The sequence below is a fragment of the Tamandua tetradactyla genome, chromosome 4 (assembly GCF_023851605.1).
Source record: "Tamandua tetradactyla isolate mTamTet1 chromosome 4, mTamTet1.pri, whole genome shotgun sequence".
NCBI lineage: Eukaryota > Metazoa > Chordata > Mammalia > Pilosa > Myrmecophagidae > Tamandua > Tamandua tetradactyla.
Window position 1 is genome coordinate 21384811 of NC_135330.1, and position 22325 is coordinate 21407135.

At 37.9% G+C, this 22325-nt stretch overlaps 1 protein-coding gene and 2 pseudogenes across 1 annotated transcript; all 3 read right to left on the minus strand.

Annotated features, from left to right (window-relative positions):
• Positions 1 to 216: 216 nt before the first annotated feature.
• MPC2 (mitochondrial pyruvate carrier 2) lies at positions 217 to 21910 on the minus strand. The gene is made up of 5 exons (XM_077156895.1): positions 21501 to 21910; positions 16256 to 16296; positions 6281 to 6365; positions 5691 to 5802; positions 217 to 430 (listed from the first exon to the last, which is right to left on the minus strand). The coding sequence occupies exons 1-5, from the start codon at positions 21607 to 21609 to the stop codon at positions 394 to 396; spliced, it is 384 nt and encodes a 127-aa protein (XP_077013010.1). The 5' UTR covers positions 21610 to 21910; the 3' UTR covers positions 217 to 393.
• Positions 9192 to 10490, minus strand: LOC143678899 (sodium-dependent phosphate transporter 1 pseudogene; annotated as a pseudogene).
• LOC143680455 (sodium-dependent phosphate transporter 1 pseudogene) lies at positions 10025 to 15730 on the minus strand (annotated as a pseudogene).
• Positions 21911 to 22325: the final 415 nt, after the last annotated feature.

Genomic DNA, 22325 nt, shown 5'->3' on the forward strand with positions numbered 1-22325 from the left:
TGATCATCCTTTGCTGTACAAGACAATTCAACCTTTCAGCTATCTTTCAACTCCTTTGAATGTGTATGCTTTCATGTATATATATTTCAGTTTATAGGACAGGAAGGCAGAGGTATGAATGAGCAAGTATGATTCTGTTATTCATTATGCACAAATGGTAGAAAGAATGCTACTAATATCTATAATAAAAGTTCCTTAAATCATATATTAAGAAAATGCTATTAAAACTTTGCTTTATTTTTCCATTGAATCAAGCACTAGCTACCAGTTACAGTTAGAATTGTTTTGCCTTCTGAAAGTCAACATCACCTTTTTGGTAACCAAATAAAAAAATCAAACTAGGTCCCATTGGTTATATCCACATCCAGATTGTTCAGGTGATCAGGAACTCTTTCATTTGTTTGCTTTAGCTTTTAGTTCTTGATTATATCTATAAAGAAAATGGAAAGAAAAATAATCGTCAACCATAATTGACACATTTATAAGAAGGGAATTGGAAACGTATTCCAGCTCTTTCCCAGTAGTTAGGAGGCACTGTAGTTGTTAATATAATCTTTTCAGGAGCTTGTATGTAGGAACAAGCAGAAGGGAAAGTGACCCCAGGAGTTGATTTGCATCTAATTTTTTGTTTCAGATAATAAGAAAGGATTCCAACAACAAAAAATTTTAACAGCTTAACAGACATTTGGCTTCCTGTACAAAAGTACTATTTTAATGAACATTCTCATTCTTGAACTATACTGACAAAACACATAAACATAAATACAAAATTTAGCAAAATGTGTTGGTTAAACTTTTTTTAAATTTTATACTCACAAAGCACCTTTTCTGAAAATAAAATCAAGTGGGAATGGGTCATATTTAATCACTAAAAGTAAATTTATTTCTGTGATGCAAACAGATTACTGGGTTAACAGGTTGAAAACACTTAAGTTTATTTAAGCTAAGGGTTATTTTCTCAATTCTCATTAGTCCAAAGAAGAATTAACCACAAAACCAAGAGTATTTCCTTTCTACAACACATGGGACTTAATTTATCATTCTTCCCAGCTACAATAGAGTGGAGAATAGGCTAGGCACAAGAAGGACTAATACCATGAAGTATACCATACCTCCTAGATTTCCCAAAAGGTCCTGATTTCAAATATTTGGTTATATTTTCCCCAAGAACATTCTAAATCCCCTATGGCAGTCTAACATTTTTCCTTTGAACTAAATCCCAATCTGCTGTTGTATATGAAAGTTGCCAAAAATTCTTTTGTCAAATTGTATCTGAAATTGTTATTAGAAACAATAGTTCTGCATGTGGCTCCTAGCCTTCTCTTACCCCACTAATAAGCTAATATGCAATGGAATCACAAGCTAATATGCTTCAAATGCAATGCAGTACGAGAAAAATACTGTGGATAAAATCACTGTAAAATTTAAGTTTTTACTGATATAAGCCATAAAAATGTTCATCAGGCCTACTGTTGAAGAAGTGGGTTACTTGTTCATCCATCCATTATGTACTAGATAATTATTAAAGGATTAAATTATAAAGCTACTAGTAAAGCTAAGATGGTTAAGGTAAGTGAAGTTAAAATGTACTATACTTCACATACTGTTTAACATTTTTCCATAAGATTAGTTTCTCAAACTGGGGGGGACTGAATGTCATGAAGACTAGAGTAATTTCAAGGAAATCTGACTAGTTTCTTATCATAGCAGTGAATTATGAATTATATAGATAATATGAGCAGGCTTGCATACCTATATCCTCTGAGTCTTTAAACCATACTTAGATGCCAAGAACATCTTGAGATTAAAATTTTGAGGATTTGAGGATGCCAAAAGATGATGTTCACAAATGAGACTTTTTCTGTGGAAAATGAAATGCTGATAATATGGTAACAAATTATGATGGTAATAAAATAGGAGAACTCAAGCATTTAGAAATATGAAGCATAATAAAAATTGCCTTGTCAACATCAAGAAAAAGTTTATTTAATTAAAGGCAACATCCTACCTATAGTGTTAAAAGATCTGAAGGCAAAAAATAAAAGTAAATTACAAGTTAGGAAGTCAATATTCTTCTAATCTTAATTTCTCTTGCAATTTCTTCTCTGACCCACTCGTTGTTTAAGAGTATGTTGTTGAGCCTCCACGTATTAGTGAATTTTCTGGCTCTCGGCCTATTATTGATTTCCAACTTCATTCCTTTATGATCCGAGAAAGTGTTGTGTATGATTTCAATCTTTTTAAATTTGTTAAGACTTGCTTTGTGACCCAGCATATGGTCTATCTTTGAGAATGATCCATGAGCACTTGAGAAAAAGGTGTATCCTGCTGTTGTGGGATGTAATGTCCTATAAATGTCTGTTAAGTCTAGCTCATTTATAGTAATATTCAGATTCTCTATTTCTTTATTGATCTGCTGTCTAGATGTTCTGTCCATTGATGAGAGTGGTGAATTGAAGTCTCCAACTATTATGGTATATGAGTCTATTTCCCTTTTCAGTGCTTGCAGTGTATTCCTCACGTATTTTGGGGCATTCTGGTTTGGTGCGTAAATATTTATGATTGTTATGTCTTCTTGTTTAATTGTTCCTTTTATTAGTATATAGTGTCCTTCTTTGTCTCTTTTAACTGTTTTACATTTGAAGTCTAATTTGTTGGATATTAGTATAGCCACTCCTGCTCTCTTCTGGTTTTATTTGCATGAAATAACTTTTCCCAACCTTTCACTTTCAACCTATGTTTATCTTTGGGTCTAAGATGTGTTTCCTGTAGCCAGCATATAGAAGGATCCTGTTTTTTAATCCATTCTGCCAGTCTATGTCTTTTGATTGGGAAATTCAGTCCATTAACATTTAGTGTTAGTACTGTTTGGATAATATTTTCCTCTACCATTTTGCCTTTTGTATTATATATATCATATCTGACTTTCCTTCTTTCTACACTCTTCTCCATACCTCTCTCTTCTGTCTTTTCGTATCTGACTCTAGTGCTCCCTTTAGTATTTCTTGCAGAGCTGGTCTCTTGGTCACAAATTCTCTCAGTGACTTTTTGTCTGAGAATGTTTTAATTTCTCCCTCATTTTTGAAGGACAATTTTGCTGGATATAGGAGTCTTGGTTGGCAGTTTTTCTCTTTTAGTAATTTAAATATATCATCCCACTGTCTTCTAGCCTCCATGGTTTCTGCTGAGAAATCTACACATAGTCTTATTGGTTTTCCCTTGTATGTGATGGATTGTTTTTCTCTTGCTGCTTTCAAGATCCTCTCTTTCTCTTTGACCTCTGACATTCTAACTAGTAAGTGTCTTGGAGAACGCCTATTTGGGTCTAATCTCTTTGGGGTGCGCTGCACTTCTTGGATCTGTAATTTTAGGTCTTTCATAAGAGTTGGGAAATTTTCAGTGATAATTTCTTCCATTAGTTTTTCTCCTCCTTTTCCCTTCTCTTCTCCTTCTGGGACACCCACGACACGTATATTTGTGCGGTTCATATTGTCCTTGAGTTCCCTGATACCCTGTTCAAATTTTTCCATTCTTTTCTCGATAGTTTCTGTTTCTTTTTGGAATTCAGATGTTCCATCCTCCAAATCACTAATTCTATCTTCTGTCTCTTTAAATCTATCATTGTAGGTATCCATTGTTTTTTCCATCTTTTCTACTTTATCCTTCACTTCCATAAGTTCTGTGATCTGTTTTTTCAGTTTTTCTATTTCTTCTTTTTGTTCAGCCCATGTCTTCTTCATGTCCTCCCTCAATTTATCGATTTCGTTTTTGAAGAGGTCTTCCATTTCTGTTCGTATATTCAGCATTAGTTGCCTCAGTTCCTGTATCTCATTTGAACTATTGGTTTGTTCCTTTGACTGGGCCATATTTTCAATCTTCTGAGCGTGATCCATTATCTTCTGCTGGTGTCTGGGCATTTAGTCAGATTTCCCTGGGTGTTGGACCCAACAGGTTGGAAGATTTTTCTGCGAAATCTCTGGGTTCTGTTTTTCTTATCCTGCCCAGTAGGTGGCGCTCGTGGCACACGTTTGTCTGCGGGTCCCACCAGTAAAAGGTGCTGTGGGTCCTTTAACTTTGGAAAACTCTCGCCGTGTGGGAGGTTCGCCAGCTGAAGTGGCTTGGAAGAGTGCCAGCCGGCCCGGGGTCCGAAAGCGGGGAGGGTCGCCGGCCACTGCAGCCCGGGAGAGCGCCCGTCCGAATTTCCTAGTCAGCCCGGGTCGCCAAGCATGGTGGGAGGGCGCCAGCTGCCACGGCCCGGGAGAGTGCACCGTTCCCAGCCGGACCCGGGAGTCACGTATTTGGAAGGGATCCCCCCGGTCACCGTTCTCCGCGGCCTGGGGATTTCCGATCCAATTCTCTCAGTTGGTCAGGGGGGTCGCACGTGGTGGGGGCGCCAGCCGCCGCGGCTTGAGGGGACCCTGTGGCTCCTTTATTAATGCCACTATTGGTGTTTGGTTGAACCCAGTCCCTGCCACTGTTGGAAATTCCCTCCTCTCCCTGGAGGGGTGCCGGTCGCCGGCCACCGCGGCCCAGGGAACTTGCCACCGGACCAGGAAGCCGCCTGTAGGGGAGGGGCACCGGTCGCCAGCCGCCGCAGCCTGGGTAACTCGCCACCGGACCAGGAAGCCGCCCGCAGGGGAGGGACGCTGGTTGCTGGCCACCGCGGCTTGGGTAGCCCTCTGATCCGAGACTCGTAGCTGGTCCAGGAAGCCGCCCGCAAAAGAGGGGCACCGGCCACCGCGGCTTGGGAAACTTGCCTCTCCGAGACTCTCAGCCGGCCCAGGAAGGAGGGAGGGAGGAGCTCCGGCTGCCCGCTGCCGCGGCTTGGGGAAGCGCGCGCCGCTCAGGGATCTCACCGCAGCAGAGTCTCGCAGTCAGTCTAGCCAGTCCAGACTGGGGTATGCTCTGTGTCCATTCCCTGCCGTGGCCCCGGGAGCTGTTCTGCACTGTTTCTATTCACCTAGTAGTTGCTCTGGAGGAGGAACTAAGACGCGCGTACCTTACTAAGCCGCCATCTTGGCCCCTCCTCAATATTCTTCTAATCTTAAAATTCTACTTTTATTTAAAAAGTCAAAACCAAAAATTCATCTGATAAAATTACCATATAAACGCCATATAAAATTATATAAAATGGAATAAAATGAAGTGAATAAATGAATAGATGAAGGGGAGCCAGATTTTTATAAAGCCGAAATTGTCAAATTTCTAGAAATCTTATTAGTTACATGTTTAAGTGACATTTAGTTACGCCTTCAGAAAGAGACTCTATCAAAATTGCGAATAGGAAGAGCTATCTTTTAGAACCCAAAGTTTTGATAAACTGGAGCAATGAGAGAATGTTGAAGAGAAGAATGTTAATGTACTATGTTGTTCTTTAGTTTTTAAGACAATGGCTGAAAAGTGCCTGAAGTTATAAACCTTCTGGAAATCCCTCAGGATTTTAAGCTAGTAAAACATTTACACCTTGATAGCGTCCAAGGGTTATATATAGATTGAATAAATGTATTCTAATTCTTAGGTGATTACAGTGGTAATGTAATTTATTTGTAACCTCCTAGACTTTCATAGAGAAATTTAAATTTTGCTTGTCACATTCCCATCTTAGTATTATGGATGAATCTTAAAAAAAAAATTACTATACCACTGGGTAGTTTCTAAAGTGGATATTTTTACACCTTTGGTAGGCTTACCTCCAAATACGAAAGAGCTGAGAGGCTCCTGCTGCCCCCACAAAAAAATTAACAGCAAACAGACTCCAGTTTTTTGGAATAATGACAAGTGAGTATCTTGACCAAATAAACCCTGTTGAAATAAACAAAAAAATTTTTAAAGCATAGATACTGTTGCACTATCTTATCTGATCATTTAATATTAGAATAAAGTAATTATAAATAAGACCATGACATAATAACATAGGATGACAAGAAATGCTATATTCTTGAGTTTTTAAAAAAGTCTCTAAAATTCAGTATTACACAAAATACACAGTTCTTACACTAAAGGGGAATCTTTATAGGACAACTTAGCAGTAACTGCCATTTTCTCTTCCTAATAATACAAATATGCTCATGGGAAAAACCTGAAAAAGAAAATCCGGGCAGATGTTCACAGAAATCTCCCTCTGCCCTCTCTACCCAAAATCCAATAACCTCCTAGAGATTAACACTATCAATTTCTTTGTAAGTATATGTTAACATTAACTGCTAAATAAATTGATGTAAAACAAAACAAAAACAATGACTGTTCTATATGGAAAACTGAAGATATCCATTTAATTTACCTGTAGCCATCAAAACAGCAGATTGAGCTGTGCTGAGTTTTTCTGCAGGCCTGGCCATGTCAGCCAATCCAGCACATACCAGTCCCTGAAAACACACAGAAAGGAAATTAGTAGCATTGAGTGTGGAGTAATGGTCCTTAGCTTTAAGATCAACACCAAACATTTCAGATTTCCACATGATGGTAGCTAAGATTTTAGTTTCCAACCATTAAGAATTGTACATCATTGTAAAATGCTACGATGAGTTCAGGAATGCTTTTATTATTTTTATTTTTTATAACTTTTTTTTATTGTATAGTATAGCATATATACAAAGCAAAGAAATAAAAAAGCAATAGTTTTCAAAGCACTCTTCAACAAGTAGTTACAGGACAGATCCCAGAGTTTGTCATGGGCTACCATATGATCCTCTCATATTTTTCCTTCTAGCTGTTCCAGAATATAGGAGGCTAGAGGGCTTAAATTTTTTTAAATCACCACAATTGACTTTTTCCTTTTTTTGTGAAAAATAACATATACAATAAAGTTATAAATTTCAAAGCATAGCACCACAATTAGTAACATATTTCAGGGTTTGACATGGGTTACAATTTCACAATTTTAGGTTTTTACTTCTAGCTACTCTAAGATACTGGAGACTAAAAGAGATGTCAATTTAATGATTCAACATTCATATTCATTTGTTGAATCCTATCTTCTCTGTATAACTCCACCATCACCTTTGATCTTTCCATCCCTCTCTTTAGGGATGCTTGGGCTGTGGTGATTCTAAATTTTTCATATTGGAAGACTCTGTCACCAATATAGGTAGGGAGATGAACTATCTGATGTTCTGGAGAGGCTTGGCTTGGTTTCAGGACTTACCTGGATCAGGGACCCATCTGGAGGTTGTAGGTTTCTGGAAAGTTACTCTAGTGCATGGAACCCTTGTGGAATCTTATATATTGTCCTAGGTGTTCTTTAGGATTGGCTGGAATGGTCCTGGTTGGGAGTTGGCAGGTTATGATAGGTAGCAAGGTCTAATTGAAGCTTGCATAAGAGCAACCTCTAGAGTAGCTTCTTGACTCTATTTGAACTCTCTCTGCCACTGATACTTTATTAGTTATACTTCTTTTCCCCCTTTTAGTCAGGATGAAATTGCTGATCCCACGGTGCCAGGTCTGGACTCATCCCTGGGAGTCATCTCCCACATCGCCAGGGAGACTTTCACCCCTGGATGTCATGTCCCACGTAGGGGGGAGGGCAATGAATTTACTTGCAGAGTTGGGCTTAGAGAAGGAATGCTTTTTATAATTTGCATTTTTTGCTAATCACCATTATACTTGCATACCTATGTATTTGAAACTCAATAATACAGTATAGGCAAGATATATATTTTTTGGTTTACAATTGAGGCTACTTTCCTACATGAATTTACATACTCTTCACAACAACTTCTAGGTCTACGTATTGGGAATCACTGGCGTGGAAGGTGCCTAAAAGTGGTTTAAGGCTTAGAGTCCTCCTTTTGTGTTTTCTGTAAATGTTATTCTTTTTTAAAAGTGAAAGTATCAGAAAAGTTGTTTTATAATTTTAATTTCTTGATTGGATAATTTCTCTTTAATGTCAAAGTGTACGTGGTCATTTCTTCTCTGCTGTATTTTTAATATTGTCTTCTAAAGAATCATCCCATTCATTCTCTACTATCAGTGTCACTCAGAAAGTTTAGTAATGACTTTTTATTACTATATTAGTTATGTAATAAAGTACTATTGTAAAGATTAGAAAAATGTAATAAAACAATTTTTATTATGTAAAAGTTCAAACATGTACAAAAGAGAATGGCACAAAGAACCCCTACATACCCATCCATCCAGAGTCAATAATTTAGATTTTGCCAAATTTGTTTCATCTCCCATCCCCCTTCTTTCCCCTCTTTTTTTTTGGTCAAGTATTTTAAAGCAAATCCTAAATATGTCATTAGAGAATAGGATTTTATGAATTTATTTATTTTCAGATTTTCCTAAGTCTTTTTTTTCTTCTTCTACAATCTGTAGTCTTTTTTATTCAGTTAGTTGGTAGACAGATGAACATGGAAGGCTTTTCCATTTAACTTCCCAAAATTCATATTCTATTTCATTCATCCATTCCATACCACCAGAAATCTTAAAAAAGAAATATAATCAAGATTGCCAAAAGGCTTTTTCTTACGGCTTATTCTTAGTAATAATAGCCCATGAATTGTTTACAAAGAAGTTGCTACTAACCTAGATTTTCAGTGTCAAAAAAATTGCAACCCTCTATGAAGTTCCTACAAGTCAACAGCACCTGCCACAGGGGCAGAATACAATGACTATTTCTATAAGAGTCTACAAGAAAGATTCAGTTAATTTTTTTTTTTTTACATGGGCAGGTGCTGGGAATTGAACCCAGGTATCCGGCACAGCAGGCAGGAACTCTGCCTGTGAGCCATGGTGGCCCGCCTTTCAGTTAAAATTTCTGTTGTTAAATTCCTGTGCATGTTAGGGTAGAAGCTGGTGAAACAATGCAGAGCCTACTCTGTCAGATGGCTTAGAATGGTTATCATTTTTGTAGATAACTTGTGATTTTTAATTTTTTTTTTAAACATTAAAACATAATGGATTTGATGCCTGATAGAAAAAGCAGAGAAATATGTACAGGAATTCACAGGCCAGAAGGAATAGGAACCTCAGTAGGAATTAGGAAAACCTGGCTATTTTACATAGCTAATTTTAAGACATGTTGTTTTTAGCACAAATGCAGTTATAGCACAAGTAACACTGAGCTCCCAAAGCTCTCAAACTTAAAAAGACTCTTGTCAGTCTTCCATAACACTGCAGCCATACTTCAAAGGAGCAGGAATGTGTAGGATGGTCTCAAGCAATGATACAAATTTTAATCCCAAATAGCTTTATGGGCTGAGGATGACATATTTGAAGACTGCCATAATAGTAGCATTAATAATGCCAGAAATGGGGATTGTAACAATCCAGGCCATGAAACTGTTGTCAAAGAGTTGTCTGTAACAGCCTTCTTGATTTGAGTAAGCCAAAGGACACAATGTGTTGTACTGATGGGAAGGCCAATACCTAATGCAATTACCACAGTAAGGGCAGATTCCAGTACAATACCAAAGCCCTAGACGGTGTGATTGGTACCAGATCTTTCCCCATGATCTGGATAACTCTCCTTCCCCAAATCCAAAGACCAATACAGACACCCAAACTACTGTAAAGAAGCCATATTGGAGTGGCTACTTTTGAAGTCTCCCATGTCATAAATCAGATACAAAGCAATCAAAAGACCCATGCACTGATGATGTCACTGACGCCAGGGGCAAATGACCCGAAGCAGGCTATTAAGATCTGCAGAAACTGAAAGAGGACACTTCTAGTCTGTCCTGGTCTCACCATTCTTCTGGAGAGTCATTACTTCTTTTCTTGTCACCCAGACCCATCTCTGCCGTGGAGCGCACATCCATCTTAGAGTGAATGTAAGACACAGTATTACAGTGTATCTGTCCATGCAAATCTGCTTCTTGGTATCTATGTTGGATCACATCAGCTTCTCCATTTCTTCACCTTTCTGTTAGCATTCTCTGGCATAAAAGGAATCCAGAGGCATGTCACAAATCGCCACTGTAAAATAAGTGTAACCATTATTGCACCTCAAGGGTTTCCCCGAGCCCACATAGCCAGGGATCTTTGGAGATGCAGAAGGGTGAGTTTGCCTTGAAGGCAGAGGGTGGGCCTTCTACCTCCATGTTCTGGAAGAGTTGTCCCACAGGCCTCAGAGAGGATGGAGCACATTCCTTAGGGACTGGGGAGAGCCTTGCTGCCACCACATTGTTCTCAGGGAATTTAGCCTGTGCCCTAGAGATGGCAGAGAGCCTGGGTGTTGCCCTGATGCTTGGAGAGAGTACAGCCAAGAAAAAGGTGGTCTTCCCAATGACCCCCAAGCTTGGGGCAGCCCCAAGGATGGGGATGCTGCTTTCTAAAGCCAGGAGAACAAATGACTAGTAGACTTGAAATCTAAGAGAGTTTGCCCTGCAAGTTTTTGTAACTGTTTGCATCCCTAACCCCTGTGTTCCTTCCACTTTCTCCCTACGAAAATGAGAACATGTTCCTCCTTTGTATGTTAGCAGCAGATAACTTGTTTTGAGCTTTACAGGTCCAGAGTCAGAGGAGAGTTTTGCCTTAGGACAGTCCATACCTGTAGCTGATTTCGATGGGATTTTGTACTGTTTCTGTCTGTGTATTGCATTTGTATTATTAACTGGTTTAAGGCTTTGTGATATTATGATGGAATGAACATATTTTGCATTGAGAAAGAACTGTTTTTTGGGGGGTCCAAAGGCTGGAATGTGATGGTTTGAAACTGCTGTGTACCCCAGAAAAGCCATGCTCTTTAATTCTCAATTCAATATTGCTGGGTGGGATCTTTTGATTGGATGGTTTCCAGGAGATGTGTCTCTACCCATTCAAGGTGGGGTTGCTTACTGGAGCCCTTTAAGAGGGAACCATTTTGGAAAAAAGCTCAGTGAAGACAGAGCCCACAGAGCCAGAGATCTTTGGTGATGCAGAAGAAAACCCCCTGGGGAAGACTTATGAAATGAGACGAGAAAGTTAGACGTTGCCATATGCCTTTCCAGCTGACAGAAGTGTTTTGGACCCATCAGCCTTTCTTGAATCAAGGTATCTGTTCCTGGATGCCTTAGTTTGGACACTTTCAGAGCCTTAGAACTGTAAATTTGCAACTTGATACACTCTCCTTTTAAAAACCATTCCATTTCTGGCTTATTGCATTCTGGCAGCTTCAACAAACTATAACAGTGCTACACAGAAGAAGTGTGTCAAAGCCCAGCAAAAGTGCTTCAGAATACAGAAGTTTATTCCAACTGTGCAGACACAGAAAACTGACAAAGCTTGTAAACCATCAGGAACTAGATCTGCATGGTTTCCTTGTTCATGAGTATATGAACGAGGAAGAATAAAATTCTAGACATAATACGAGAAAGCAGCAGAGATATGAACCAAGACATCACAATTTTTATCAGTTCTAACTACCTGACACCCTCCTTTCCCTTTGCCATGAGAGAGAAACCAATGGTTGTATCAACAATTCAATGCGTTCCAGAAATGGGAAGCTTCAAAAGCCACACAGCAGAACCAAATATAATGCTGACAGAGCCCATCATGAGCACTCCTGCATGGACTTGTACATCTCCACTTCAATCAAGCCCTTCCAGACGGTTTTGCTAATTCTGGCCCCCAGCAGGATGGAATCCAGTCTAAAAGATGCTGGAGAGGATGCAGGTCTGCCTCAGGGTCACTACTGTAGAGTCATGGCTGTGTCAAAAGAATCTGCCAAGTCACTGGCTCCATGGAGAAGGCCAGGACTAAGGCAATGAGGAAGCCCAGGATAAGCACACAGGAAGTCTGCCAACGAGCTGGTGACAATGGCGATGGTGCTGGCCAGAGGTGCAGCTGTGGTGGACGCCATTCTCTCCAGCAGGGCTTCTAACTAACAAAAATCACTGAATGACTTTCATGATGTGTAAATATAACATGAGGTATCAAAATATTCTAATAAATGTATATTATTTATATACAATTAAGTACTGTAGACCATGGCACAGAAACTGAGCTGGGGAATCACTACTTGTACAGTGTGGATAGGTACCTGGTATCTGTGAGTTATTTTGCTCTGGGAATCTAAGAGCTTGGAGAATTCCATGGCATAGACGAGAAAGGATGCAAGTTCATCCAGGGCCACGGGACCCAATGGGGGTGATGAGTTGAGGCTGCGGCAGTGCCCACAGTGGGTGAGCAGTTGACCTGCCTTTTCTGAGTTTTTAAAAAATAGTATTGCAAAGAAAACAAAGCAGCAAAGGGTTTTGCTTCTAAATAGACCACATATATATTTATATATAAATTTATACCAAGCCCAATTAGTTTTGAATAAATGAAGTTACTAGTTCAAGAAAGCAATGATTCTGCTTTAAAACAGGGAAGTGGTTAACATCAAGGATATAATTAGAGGTAAATCATGGCTAACTCTACTTTTCTTCTCCTCACCTTTTATCCAAGGTCCTATGATTTTCTTTCCACATGCTTCCCTAATCACACCTCCTTTATATTTTTTGTCTAGGTCTCAATACACATTTTTTTGCTCCATATGTATTCTATTTCCTCTATAGGGCAGAAAAATTCCATTGCATGGGAAGAAGGTGAAAGCTTTTATTATTATTTAACTGGGTCCACATATTCATAGATCTATGGAGTCTATAAACTATACTATAGCATTCTCTAGTATGGAAGAAATCAGCAGTTGCCTGACTTTGTTTTGCTCCTTGTATATATGCTTTATGTTTGTGGGGCGTATTAGTTTACTTTTCTGGGGCACATTGCTTTCTCCTACAATGGTATTGAGCTCCCTTTCTACAAAAAATGTTTCTACTTTTACATCATTTTAACCTTATCTTACAAAATCTTGAGAATCTAATCTCTACCATTTACTAGCTGTGACCTCGATCAGGTTACATAACAACCTACCTTAAATTCCTCATATGCTAAATGAGAATATTAATACCTACCTTTGCAAGACTGTTCTAGGGATTCAATGAGATAGTATGCTTTAAAAGATTTCATACAATGCAAGAAAATATATGAGTAATAACAACAAAAGTAATGATAGCTAACATCTTTACCCTTACCTCCATTTTTAACCCCAAGGAGGAGGGCAGAAGGTCTGTGTTCCTTTCATCTTTAGTCTGAATAAATAATAGAACTGATAAAGCCACAGAGTGCTTAGAGAACACAACAAGATTATGTAAAATATTCTCTATCATATTAAGAAAGTATCATTTATAGGTAGATTCACAATGACTATTTTAAAAGGTCGTCATATAAGTGTTTAGGTCAAAATTGTTTAACATTGGAGTCAACAGACCTGGGGATTCAAATCTTGACTGTTGTCTCCTAAGGACAGTATGTCTTTAGGGAGTCAATCTAGTTATTTTGAAACTTAGTAAAAATATTTACTTCTCAGAGTTTCTTTTTTTATGTGTGTGAAGATTAAAAATGAGATAATGTATTAAGCAACCTAACAAAGTTTGGCATCTAGTAGAGTCAAATATTAGCTCTCTGTTTTCATTAATTAAAAGATGTTTTGCAAATGGCTTAAGTTCTATTTGTGATTCTGCCATTTGATTATCTCCACTGGGCTGGGAGAAATACTCATGCAATAGTTAAAAGCCATCTTACTTTCATTTATTTATTTAAATATTTTCTCCTTTATTAAAAAAATGACACCTGACACTTTTAGAAAAAATCATTTAAAAAAATGAAATATGACCATGGAATATTCCAATTCCAAAATGCTTGGAGATAACAAAGCCCTCAGGGTTTTAAACTTTAATGTGTAGAAATAGTTTCAGCTGGAAAAGCAACTAGGTATTAGAAATCTGTGAAATCTCGGAACAGAGTTTGAATTATTTCCAAGGAGAAAAGATGACAGAAAAATTAGCTACATCAAATGGTATATTGTTCAAGAGTTAGGTGATAACAGTGCTGTGGAACAAGATGATGGAGCAATAATAAACAGCTCTCTTAACTAACTTTCATGTATTAATTTCTCCAGGTTAGCCATTGATTTCCAATTCTTCCGTAAAAAAGCTAACAGATTCTGCTGGCAAGCTGAAAGTTGTTGGCTAATGGGTTACTCACTAGTGAATGTATGTAGTTTGCTGCCACCAATTGAGGTATATTTTTACCAAGTCACTGTGTTTGTCCCCAGATCGGTTTATGCCAGTTTTTCCTGCTAAGGTAATTTGTCTAACTTAATGAAATATTAGGTAAACAGGTGAAATATAATACAAAAATAGAGTTGCTATTTCTATGAAAACTAAAGTGATTGCTTTGGAAAGATTCAATAAAAACTAGCTGTTAAAAGGCAAGTTGTTAAAACCTACTGTCAAATTAAGTGTACATTAAGAAAAATATTTTTAAAAAATTGGGGGGGAAGTCTTAAAAATCTAGCAGGATACTGTACACATACTGTTATGAAAGTGTCTATGAATTTGTTCTGCTTTAAAGAAAACTAAACTAGAAATCATACAGGATGCACTACTGTGTAATTTATCTAAGATATAAAACTCAAACCAGTGGATCCATATATAAATAAAAGCTTTGGCCTTACAGCAGATGACTGGCAAATGAATATACATTTATATTAAGTTAAAATGTTTCAAGTATATAATTTTTTTTAGGATTATCCACGTTTATTTTTATGATTATTTGACTTTAATTAAAGTGGCTAAGAACAACTATCTTAAAGAGGTATGATTTAAAATTCTTAATATAGAACATCTGTGGCTTGCAGCAACAACTGTTATGTGTCATGTATAGACTACCACAGATTAATTATCAAATGCTCTGGAATGAGAAGACACTTTAATAGGCACATAAAGTAAATATCTAACAAAAGAAGTCTCCCCACCAAAGAACAAGATACAGAAGTTTCCACTGCTATGCTGTCATCAGGAGACTATGTAGGATTTCAACATGAACTAAAAATAGATATTTCTCAAGATGACAGTCATTAAGGCACTTATGAATATACAGTATTGTCAATGTCTCAAAACACTGATGTACCAGATCAAAAATAGACCAAATCAACAACTCCTAAATTGTGAGAAATCTGAGGTCAAAGAGGATGCCCCAAATTACTATAAATAGATTATATCATTCTTGCTCTTTTAATGATGAACTAGAAATAATATTTCAATTACTTCTACTTTGTAGATACACAATTGCTTTATAATTTTAAGTGTGGGCGAGGAGAGAAGCAGAATGAGATGACAATATCCCTTCTATTAGTATGAAGGTTTTATTTTGTACATCACGTGATTTTTGATTGCTGAGAGCAAAGAGAATTATTCAAGGTGATCCACTAAAACTTTTTAAAAAACCTGATGGGACCCCCCCTTTCTTTTTATCACCCCACCTCATCAAAATCTTACATGGAATCCCAATACATAATAATGAAGAAGAGTTGTTTCTCTGTGAAATATAGCTTTCAAACCATCAATCTCCTTTTATCTGGTCATTTTTATAGTTGAAGAGAAAAATTGACATATTTAACTCTCCATAAGATTGAGACACAGCTAATTCCAGCTCTAACATTCTTAACTAATTTGATTTGCAACTGAGTTTATAAATTGTTCTAACAATTTTAAATAGTACATTTAAGATAATTAAAATGGCCTACAGACTAGTAGTTCTCAAGTTTTTGAGGGCATCAGAATCACCAGGAGGACTTCTTATAACACAGATTACTGGTTTCAAGCCTCAGGGTTCCAGATTCAGTAGGTCTGGGAAACCGCATTTCTAACAAGTTACAAAAACTGACCCTTTAAACATAAAATCAATTATTTGCTATAAACTTAAAATAGCCACCACAATCCCCCCCCCCCCAGCTAAATGAGAACCTTAGGAAAGGGAGTATGGCATAGAGAAAAAGCACAGGTAAGGAATGAGTCAGAAATGCCAGACTCTAGTCCTGGCTCTATTGTTTACTAGAAATTAATATACAAACTTGGGATACTCTTTGAGACTAACTTTCCTTGACTATATTTTGGTGTTATTATTTTTGGATTTGTACTAAAAATTAATAATAAACAGTTTCATGTTCTTAGTAGTTTAATGTTCTATTTAGTCATGAAACAGAAAGAAATTTCACATTCTGAGGGCCTATGATCATAACTTCTTGAAAATAAATATGTTCCCAGTGTGCCCTTGATGGAAGGAGTTCAGAAAAACTAGAGTACTTTTAGTGATATATCTGATATTTGCCATGCAATCATTTAGAGGCATACCGACGACATTTAAAGTACAACCTTCATAAAAATCACTTTATTACTAAGTTCCTAATTAAAGAATTTTTTTAGTACCTTCTGCAAAAACTCAGACTTACCCATTTCATAATTGGAGCCCAAAAAAAAACAGTTTTGGGACCTGAAAAAAAAACAAAAAAAGAGAAAAGTTCCATTTTACTATGCTTTCTGCAAACTTTGTATTTATGTTAACATCTATTTTACTCTCAACACTTCATATAAGTTGTTTTGATTTTTTGTCAATTATTTGTTTTTTAGTGATTTGTTAAAAATTAACTAAAGTATAATGGAGATTGTTTTGGAGCCACTCTAAAAGCTTTGCCTTGAACATGGGTCACATTTAATGTTAGTTTAGACATGGATATTCTTCAGGTTGGAAACTGCAAATCATGGAATTGTAGTTATATGAGTTTCATAACTATTTATATGTTTACTACTTTTATTAATATTTAAAACTACAAAAGACAGTTATGTGGGCCAATTCCTATAATAAATCTCGTTATATATATGAGTTCTGCTTCCCTGGAGATCTTGACTAATAGAGCAGTTTTAGAATAGTAATTTACAAACACTAGACAGATCGTGTCTTTCCTTGTGGGCTAAAACATTTGTAATGCCAAACATCATTTTCTCACACATATCCGATATCTAATCATTTTCATGTTTTCTTTGTACCTTCAAGTTCCCACATTTAAGCTGTAGAACAAACCAATCTGAAGATAGCTGAAATGGTTGCTGGGAGAATTAAAACTACTGAGGAGTTCTAAATTTTGATTTCTTCACAATTGAGTGAAAATACATCTATATTCAATTTCTGTACTCAATTCTTTGATCCAGTTTCTTGTTTGGTATGGTTAGCCTCAAAGCCACCATTACACTTGGAATTCTAGCCACATAATGATTCTCTATCTTGAACAAGATATGGAACCTTTTTTTTTCCTCCTTTGGTAAGTTGTAATTTCAAATGAAATTTTTACTAAGGAACTAAAGGAATATTAAAGAAAACAGGAAGGCATTAAATTTTGGAATGTAAAATTTTAACCCTAAATTAGTTAAATTTTAGCCTAGATGTGTGGTTGTCAACAAGGATGATTTTGCCTCCCAGGGTTAGGCGACAACGTCTGGAGACAATTTCAATTATCATAATTGTCGGTGGTAGGGGGATGTGCTATTGGCATCCAGTGAATAGAGGCCAGGGATTCAGCTAAATATCCTATAATGCACAGAATAACTCCCCCCACCCCATTACAAAGAATCTTGCAGGCCAAAATAAGCCGTAGTTCCAAGGGTAAGAAACCTAGCCTAGATGACTAGGAGCAACGTTCAATTAATTTCATGCTGATTTATGGCTCTAAACCTTATTTATGCTGGACCCTCCCACTATTCTGCTTTGTATTCACCTGGCTAACTCCTATTATCTTGAAAAACTCATCTTAAGTTTTATTTCCTCAAGGAAGGCTCTGACATCTGTGTTCAGGTTAGGCTACCAGCTCCTTCTCTGAATTTCCAAAGCAGCCAGTATATTCTTTCATTGTTTTTGTGCACTTAATTAAAATGATCTACTTATGTGTCTGTAAGCTTAGTTAAGATCCTTGCAGGCAAGGCCTGTTCCTTAATTTTCTTTGACAAATAAATATTTGTTAACAGAATCGATTGGTTTAACCACATCCACAGATAGATGGTAATCAAAGATATTTAAACTGGATGTTTGAAGCTCATTTGACATTGCTTTGGCCTCACAGCTAAAATTTGCTATCTATTCTTCTCAAGGGACAGACTCCAGGTTCTTTTTAGATCAGGGCTATACCAGACTTTTACTCAGTAATTATTATATTCTCAGGTCCCTAATTGGCTCCTGAACATTCTTCTGAAGAGTCTGATACCATAATTCATTGATCCTATAAATCAACCATTTCAACCTTTCTGGTAATTTTCTTCAGCTTGAGCTTCTGGGATTCCTGTCGTCAAACCTAGCTCTTTTCTGTTGTTCTATACAAAATCTTTGGGATATCTGCACAATCAAATATTAAACTGATTTTTATCCCCGTATAGAAGTTCAGCTTCATGACTGAAGTATAAGTCAGCAGGTTTAGCTTTGGTTGTACGGGTACCGAATTTTTTGAAGTCTTCAGATTCCTCTCTTCCTATTTCAAAACTGATGCTTCCTCCTCTGCCCACTCCGTACCCCGCCCCAAAACTATTTCCTGAGTAATGCCTCTAGAGTTTGGTTTCTTTACAAAGCTTAAATGGTGTATTCTCCAGGGTTAAAGAACAGTTGAGCTTTTCAGCAGGTTTTCCTAGTAACATTTACTTAACTGCCTCTAGGGGAAGAATTTTATAGCATTGTTGGTTATAATTTTAAAATACTAGCTGATTTCTCCACCCAACTGAACCTAAAAAATTGGTAAGCATCTTCAAATATGAAATTACAGTTGCTAGAACTGGGCCAAGACAGAAATGAGTATTTTAATTAATGAATAATTTAAAGTACAAAGACAAACTATAGTTTAACAACTGCTAAAACTGTTTTCTGTTTAGCAAAACAGAAAAATATCAGTTACTAATATATTTTTACATCATAAAATAAATATACAATGGAAAATTTAAAAGGATGAAGTACAAGTAAACATTAATAGAAGTTCTTTTATTTTCTTACTACAATCCAGTGTTTCATTTTGTGCACCCCTTGGGATGGTTTACCCCACTTTGGAGCACACAAATACAAAGGAATGACTGCTTCATTAATAAAATTGTTTCAATTACATTTTTGGTTACCTTTAAGCAAACAATGGGCAGCATGATTTCAAGGTGGTATATACAGTTAAGTTAGCCTGGAGTCAAATGGTGGTTTTGTGGTGGTGGGGGGAGTGACATCCTTTTATGAGAGTTGAGGAACTTTACTAGGACACATGTTTGGTTAGAACTCTATTCTACCTCTATGAGGTAAGTTATGATATGCAAGAGACAATACACAAACAAATGCATGATCAAAGTCTCAAAATTCTGGGCCACAGGTCATAGACTGCAATACTCTAATTATACTGCCTATCTATATATAGTCTTATTACTGTTTAAACAGACTTATTAATGGTAAAATTAAATCTCAAAAATTTAGAATTAGCAACATTCCAACTGTTAATTAATTTCCAACTGTTAATATCTTAGCCTTGCACATCGTTTTCAAAATCCCCTGTATGTGAATACAGTTTAGTGTTTAAATGGTGATTCACTAACAAATATAATTAATGGATGCAAAAACTTTGAATATTCATTTTGGATAACTCTTGGACCAATAAGTAGAGTTTCCTCATACTAATGAATCAACAGTTTTATTTTTCATGCTTATTTATTTCTACCGTGGTATGCCTACAATTTTTTAAACCACAAAATCTGCAGTGATAGGTATCCTTACCCTGCATATAGCTCAAAAGCTTAGATGGAGGCAACCAACATTTGTTAATAGTACAAAAACACTGCACTACATATTTTATAGACATATTTAATTTTCTGAACAATCCTTTAACGTTGATAATTATTAACCCATTTTATACTTTAGAAAACTAAGGCTTAGGGGATTTAAATTCAAGGTCATTCAGCCAAGACTCAGACATAGGTCTGTTTGGCTTCAAAACCTATGTATGCTTCTTCCACTATGGTGAAAAGGGGATTAAAATAACTGAACTAATCCAAGGATATCCCAGATAAAGTGCATAGTCTACAAATGAAAGGTAATGCCTTTTCATTCTGAAAGTTTAATAAAGTACTGTTAAGCAATACTTACAAATAAGTCAAGGCCTTGGAAAAAATTAATATAATATTACTCTCCAATTCTGTATTATTGCAGGGTATTTAAAATTGCCCCCCACACATACTTCCTTGCCTTTCACCTCAAACACCACAAAGTTTAAGAGGGTCAGAGTTGACACCACAGAATACAGTTGACTCTGTAATGCCCATATCACCATAGAAGCATTGCCTCATCCTCCCTCCTTGAAAATCTTTGCCACAAAATGCAAAACAATTCCAAAAAATTGAGTGTAAAAAGGACTAAATGGTAAATTAAACATATTCATCAATAACAATTCCTACTTAAAGATTAGTTTTCATAATAGGTATAATACTGCAGTAAATAATATTAGGGGTTAAATTGAAGTAGAATCCCCAAATATAGTTCATTCCACTATCAAACTGGAAATTAGTTTTAGTTATCAGTTCAGGATTCAGAGAGCTGCTTCATAATCAGATATGGGGGAAACTAGAAAATTTTCCTGATGACACCAATTGCAGATGATTTAACTATGTACTAAAAAAGCCACTTTTTCAGTTGCATTTTAATCTTAATTTATAAACATTTTCTCATCTGGTAGGTCTTAGACTTGAAGGAGATCTCGGAAGATATCTAGTTTTAGTCTCCAATCAAGTAAGAGTTGTTACTGCCCTTTTCTACAGAAGTAACAATTCTGGAGGGGTGTCTTTAATAAAGAGATGGAGGGATTGAAATCTTTTAAGTTTCTGACAGAATTTTTATTTTTTCAACCACAAGAACGCTTTTTTTCCCCCAGTAACTAACATTTACTGAGCCTTCAACGAAGAACCAGAAATACATGTTATCTTTACTTCTCACATTGACCAGAAACTAAGACAGAGATATAGGGTTTTTTTCCAAGGTCACAGCTATAATAAATGGCACAGCAAATTAATATCCAGGTCTCTCCACACAATAAGGTCCAGGTAGAGCTTGTTCAGTAACTTCATAAATAAGGATATATTTACAGAGACAAAATTGGACCTATTGAAGGAGAAAGGTCACTGACTTCACATTTGAAATCTGGTAATGCATCCAGTGTGGGGGAGGGGTCGGTCTGCCAGCCTCTACCAGCAGGAGCTAAAGGAAGTGTGACCTTTACTCCAAACTTTCTGGCCGAACAGGCCACATAACCAGATCTGCTCCGCGTGGGTCACCACTACCAGTGGAGGGAAATAGGGGAGTAAGAGATCTCATGATGGCCGAGACCCTTTCATAGTTGCAAAAATTGAGAAAGATCAAATTCGAAGGCCTGGTCCGAGTTTGGGTCGTGCATTAGTGTGTGGATGCAGCAGAGGTCGGGAAAGGCGCGGACTTGAGAACACGGGTTTGGGAGAGATGTTGGATGAGAGAAAGTGAAATGAAGAGAGGATGGGAAAGCAGACGGATACATCTGAAGGGCAAGGTCGGGGCTGACGGTGATGCCTCGAGGGGCAGAGTTGTCAGTGAGCAGCTAAAGGTCCATCCTGGAGGGCGAGGGAGAGAAGGTCTCGGTGGGAGTCATTCTGTGACCATTTTACCTGCCGGGTGGTTGTACAGAGGCCTCAATTTCTCGGGCAGCATCAGCTCCACTTTATCGAGGACCCGGTGGTAGGTGGCCCGCAGGCCTCGGACGCCGGCGGCCGACATCGCCGCCGCGGGGTGATCGCGGGTAGCTGGCTAGGAGAGTTGCGGCTTCCTCCACCCTGGCTGACAACGAAGGGCAGCTCGTTACTTTCTCCTGCCACAGCGCCTCGCGTCCTCTTTCCTAAGGTGCCCTTCCCGAGACGCAGCCTGCCCGCTCTGCGCACCACCTAGTACCGCGGCCCAGAGACGGCCGAGGGGGCGGAGGCTCGCTGACGGCCCGCCCCGGACCCGCCTCCAGCTCTCGAACCTAAGAGACCGAGGAGGAGTTGTGGCAACAGGTGCCGAACAGATTGCCTCATCAAAACGACCCAGCGCCCTGCCGGCAGCGCGCTTGCGCAAGCGGAGCTGCCCACAATGATTGGCTCACTCTGTAGCGCGGGCGGGGTCGAGCGGGAACCTGCAACTTCTCGTTCCTGCCCTCGAGGCCATCCATGTTGGAGAAGGGAAAGTGAAGCTGCAAGCTGCGCTACCCTGCTTTGGATTTGAGAGACCCGTAGTTAAAATGGGCTTTTCGGGCCTTCCGTGCCCAGAGTAATGATGACGCCGGACAACTCTCTTCCTTCTTTTGACAAGAGACCCGTAAACGAGACTGCAGATCTCAGCTCCAACTCTCTTCACTCCTCTTTGTGCACAGAGAATTAGGGATTTGGCTAGAGTGGCCTAAGCTACTTTTCTAGGGTGAGGGCAGCCGCGTGAATATTAGCCTCAGTTTCCGGAGT

Excerpts from the sequence above, each read along its gene's own strand:
- MPC2 (XM_077156895.1), bottom strand. The coding sequence starts at position 21,609 with ATGTCGGCCGCCGGCGTCCGAGGCCTGCGGGCCACCTACCACCGGGTC. Across the intron at positions 5,803-6,280 it reads TGCTGTTTTGATGGCTACAG|GGTTTATTTGGTCAAGATAC; the intron begins GTAAATTAAATG and ends TTATTTCAACAG. Across the intron at positions 431-5,690 it reads CAGCTCTTTCGTATTTGGAG|ATATAATCAAGAACTAAAAG; the intron begins GTAAGCCTACCA and ends TTTTCTTTATAG.